At 33.0% G+C, this 5,101-nt stretch overlaps 1 protein-coding gene across 1 annotated transcript; it reads right to left on the minus strand.

Annotated features, from left to right (window-relative positions):
- Positions 1-1,763: 1,763 nt before the first annotated feature.
- LOC131634464 (uncharacterized) lies at positions 1,764-3,369 on the minus strand. Its single transcript, XM_058905137.1, has 2 exons — positions 3,058-3,369; positions 1,764-2,443 (listed from the first exon to the last, which is right to left on the minus strand). Exons 1-2 carry the CDS (start codon positions 3,279-3,281, stop codon positions 2,008-2,010), a joined length of 660 nt encoding a protein of 219 aa, XP_058761120.1. The 5' UTR covers positions 3,282-3,369; the 3' UTR covers positions 1,764-2,007.
- Between the last annotated feature and the right edge of the window lie 1,732 nt (positions 3,370-5,101).

The raw sequence follows: 5,101 nt of genomic DNA on the forward strand, positions 1-5,101 counted from the left end.
AAACCACTAATTTCTCTGATGACATTTATAGTATGAAGGTTAAATCACTACAAGAAAATTAAGGTTTAACAACACAAAAATTGCGACAGTTACTTAATAGCCGTTGTAATTAACATATAGAGACGGTCGTTACGACGGTTGATACCAACCACCCTTACTTTTTTTAAAAATGAATAAAAATTACGACGGTTATTAATAAACCATCCTAAAAATAAGTTTACGACGGTCAAAGTCACCGTAAAATTCACGACAGCGAACCACCCGTCGCCACCCCCTAAAACCCAATACCGCGTGTTTCCTTTTATTTTTTCACGGGTGTGTTTTTTTCCCCACCTGTTTGTGTTATTTTTCATTCCCTCTCATTGTATTCCTTTCAATTTTTCATTCCCGCTCATCTATTTCTCTAATATTCAGCAATTCCCAAATTTCTTTTCCAAACCCTTAAAAATTTCTTTGCCCGTATTTTATTGGAGGGGCAGATCAAAGTTTTAGACACTCGTACCCACTAATATACCTGCCTCATCCTGGCCTGATTTTTGCAAGCGCGAACATTAACAAAAAAATATTTCAATTTTTAGCCTTTAAGGGTGCAAAGCCCTGATGTCAGACCTGCCCTCAATTTTTTAAGGAGCGAATTAAAGTTTTAGGCCTGCATCCTTAAGAGACAGTGAACCAGAACGGGACAACCATGATTGTTTGCTACCCCTACTCAAAACTCTAGGATCCTACTATAAAGTGGAAATTGCAAACTATACTTGGGTGAGTATTATTCTAAAACACTAAAAATTCATACTTGTGCTCGTTAGTGACTTAATTGTCAAAATGTTTGTAGGTACACTCTCCACCATTGAGCACAACACAAAGACAACCGCAAGGGCATCACCATCATTTGCAAAACTTGAAGAAAATGTCTAACCAAATCAGATGGGGTCCTAGAATATGCATTGGCCAAAACTTCGCCTTATTGGAAGCTATAGTAGCATGGTCACTACTTCCACAAAATTTCTCATTTGAGCTTTCTGCAGACCATAACCATGTTTCTGCTGCTGTTCTTTTAATGCAGCCCAAATACGGGGTCTATATTCATCAGCATAAATTGTAATATCATTAATCTCTTACATTTGGATTGAACATTATGTCTGAAGCATGTAGAATTGCCATTGTATGTTTTATATATAATAAGAAAGGAAAGGGGGTTGGCATTTCTTTGATTAGTAATTATATGGGAGAGATTGGGCTCTGTAATTTCTAAGAGTTTTGCGACACTTCGAAAAGTTACTTATCCTTTTCCAACTTCATTTGTATATTCTATATTCTCCTTGTAACTCAACTCTGAGAAGATTATTCAATGAGATGTATAAAGAGATTAATCAATCCTATTATTTAGTAAGACAGTGAAAATAGCAACCAATATCTATTATTAGTCGCACCGCGATCGTACAACATTTAATAGCAGATACTAGAAAAAGGATGGGATCATGGAATGAATTTTTGAAGCAAGCCTATGAAGGTCTCCTGCTACCAAGAAAAGAAATTTAAGAGATTGAAGAGATTTTTTGGGAGCATGGATCCTATTTGTTTTGTCATGATTGAACCATAGCTAACCAGTATGGGATCTATAAAACCTCAAAACGACGCTATTAAGAATTATTGTCATACTGAAGGCAAACGTCCCACCACCAATGCCAGATAGACGTGCTCTCGAAGATTATAGGACTCATGACAGAAATCGTAAACTACTTAAAAAGTGTCACACACACTCATTTCAAAAGCCATATCAATTCCTTAATGATTTTACTTCGCAAGTGTAGCCAATTATAAAAGTTTAACATTACATGAACAAAAAGTCAAGCTGAAAGCATTGTGAAACACTTCAGCCTGCACTTTATTTATTAATTCAACAAGAAGTCTTAACTAACACATCAGGCTGCAAACTACACATATTGCTTTCACATTGAAAACTTTCATACTACCTGGGATTGGCTAGTGATTCTTGTTCGGTAAATCTCACATAGCGCGCGATCCACTTTCCAAATCAAACAAGAACCATATCTCATTCACCCTATTGTCAAATTCAAAAGGGGCATTGTACTGAGCCACAGAGTAAACCGAAGCATGACCAGCTCTATGGCTTTGATCAATAGCAGACGACCACTTAGTACCGGCAATACTGTTCTTCAAAGCTGCAGCTTGCTCGCCAACGTCTGTATCTTTGACAAACCCACCAAACTGTCTAACTGCTGCATACACAGGTTTCCATCTTTGAACTTGAAGACCCTTTGCAGGAGGTGGATTTGCTTGGTTCTTTTTAGGCACATAAAAGCTTACAACAAATGAAGACTTGCAAAAGGGTCCATCACTAGGTAAGACCTCAGAGAGAACAGGTGCTGTCATCTCAATCTTTTCCTGGTAGTTGTTCTTACCTTGAATATAGTCAAAAAGCCTGAAAATAAAAAAGATTAATCAAGTTCAGTTAACTTCTACAAAGCACATGCTCCAACACAGATACCAGGACATCCGACACAGATACAGGACATGTCTTCTATGAAGCACATGCTCCGACACAGATACCAGGACATGTCAGACACTCAGACACTAATTATGTAAAAAACAGGATGAATGTATTTAACATTTATTTATCCATCAATTATTAAAAAATGTTAAAAATATTATAATCAAAATTGATGTCTTTTAAGTCTTCATTGATAACATTGATGCAACATATTATATTGATATCATTGCTGCAATATATCTTTAATCATTTTATTGAGTTTACTTGTTTGATTTTTCTGACCCTTCTAAGACTAAACAGACTATACACGCGTATTATGAGTGTCATAGAAATGTCGGACACGGAAACTCTGCAACACGCCTATGACTACTCTTAGAGGTGTGTGTACTTTATAGCTTAAGCTTAACTCTTTGGGTGGTACAATTCAGCACCAGAAGCACTTCAACATAACATTGAATTGAATGGGTTTTTGAGTTTGAACCTAATGCCAAAACTTCAGCAGAAAAATATTTTACATTAAACATAAATTAGTTCATAAAAATTACCTCAAGAAACCGGTTCTTGTAGCTTCAACAAGAGAAATTTCTTGAATGGGGTCATTAGAAATCCAAACAGTTGAATTATAGCGACGGATTTCGTAGCCATTTCCTGCTTGTATGACATCGTAATTGGGGCACTCAATGCGCTTGCATGTTGGGGGAATAACCGATAATGAAAGTGAGACGAGAGTGAAAAAGAGTGAGAGCTTGAATGCGGTGGTAACAGCCATGGATTTTGCACAGAGTTAGGGAATGAGTGTTAGAGAACAGAAAGTTAAATTGATAAAGGTTTTTGTTTCTATGGCTACGATGAAATTGAGTTTATTATCCACACACTATTATTATTACACGTCTCCACTCTCCTTCCTTTCAAAATATATGGACTAGTAACTAGGGATAATACCATATTTAAGTTTAAAAATTTATATAAAATAAATAGCTATTATTCTTTATTTGGAAATAAAAATATGTAATTTTAGTATTTGAACAAATTATGAAAATATTTTTTAAATAAAAATTATAAGGGTTAATACCACTTTACCCCTGCCAAATAGGCGTGTTTTGCTTTACCCCTTTAGAAAAAACTTATTGGACATATCTTGCAAAATAAAGATTCCAAAAAACTTGACCTGGATCAAAATTCCAAAAGAATCTGCATATGTGACATGCGCATGTGGCATTTTTTATTTTTTATTTATTTTTAATTTCCATGTGGAATTTTGTTTTTTTTTTAGAATTTTTTTTATTATTTTTTTCCAATTTTTTTTTTAATTTTTTCCAAAATTTATTGTTTTTTTTTAAAATTTATTTTATTATATATAAACCCGCAGGTAATTTTAAATTCACAAGTAAATCCGTAGATAAATCCGCAGGTATTGTCAAATCCGTAGGTAAATCCGCAGGTATTTTTAAATTCGTAGGTAAATTCGCAGGTGTTGTCAAATTCGCAGGTATTTTTAAAGGTAAATCCCAAGGTATTGTCAAATCCGTAGGTAAATCCGCAGGTATTGTCAAATCCGTAGGTAAATCCGCAGGTATTTTTAAATCCTTAGGTAAATCCGCAGGTATTGTCAAATTCGTAGGTAAATCCGCAGGTATTGTCAAATATTTTTTAAAAACGTAAAAAAAATATTAAAAAAAAATTTTAAAAAAAAATAAAAAAATTTTAAAAAAATAATTTCCACGTGGCAGTGCTGACTGTGCCACATCGCTTATGTGTTGTACAGTCAGCACTACCAAAAATGCCACGTAGGCAAGATTCTAAGAATCTTGGCCAAAAAAATTGATCAGGGTCAAATTTTGATGGAATCTTTATTTGGCAAGGTTTGTCCAATAAATTTTTTTAGAGGGAGTAAAGCAAAATACGCCTATATGACAGGGGGATAAAGTGGTATTAACCCAAATTATAATTATATTTAACATTTGTGTTAAGTAATTTTTTAAAGATATTTTATATGCTCGACCGATCGTCAATTGATCTAGTTATGATTAACGCTGAATTTAGTATAGAGGTTGAAACTGCATGGTGACAGAATTGATGCCTGAATCACATTAGACAATCTAGTGAGCTGGATACTCGTGATGAAAAAAAATATATTTTACATGCTCGAATGAATTTTTAATATATTAAAATAATAATTGCCTAAGTTGTTAATATAAAAAAAAATCACTTTTAAAGTCATTAAATAATCAACGTATCTTATCTATATGATAGATTAAATACATAGATAGATTAAATACATAGATTATGTATAATATAAGAAAAATTATTGTTTTGGAAATCACAAAAATAAATTTATTAGTTTAGTCTAAATTAATAACTCACTTTTTACTTTTTCAATTCATTTTTCACTTTTTCATTTTTTTTATTTTTTCACTTTTCATTTTTTCACTTTTCACTTTTTATTTTTTCAATTTTTACTTTTTCACTTTTTACTTTTTATAACCTTATTATTATTTCTAATAAATTATTTTTTAATAAAAAAGGCTTAATTGCAATTTTGGTCCCTCTATTATCCATTTTTTTGGATTTTGGTCCCTCTATTTTAAA

The sequence above is a fragment of the Vicia villosa genome, unplaced genomic scaffold (assembly GCF_029867415.1).
Source record: "Vicia villosa cultivar HV-30 ecotype Madison, WI unplaced genomic scaffold, Vvil1.0 ctg.001302F_1_1, whole genome shotgun sequence".
Taxonomy (NCBI): Eukaryota; Viridiplantae; Streptophyta; class Magnoliopsida; order Fabales; family Fabaceae; genus Vicia; species Vicia villosa.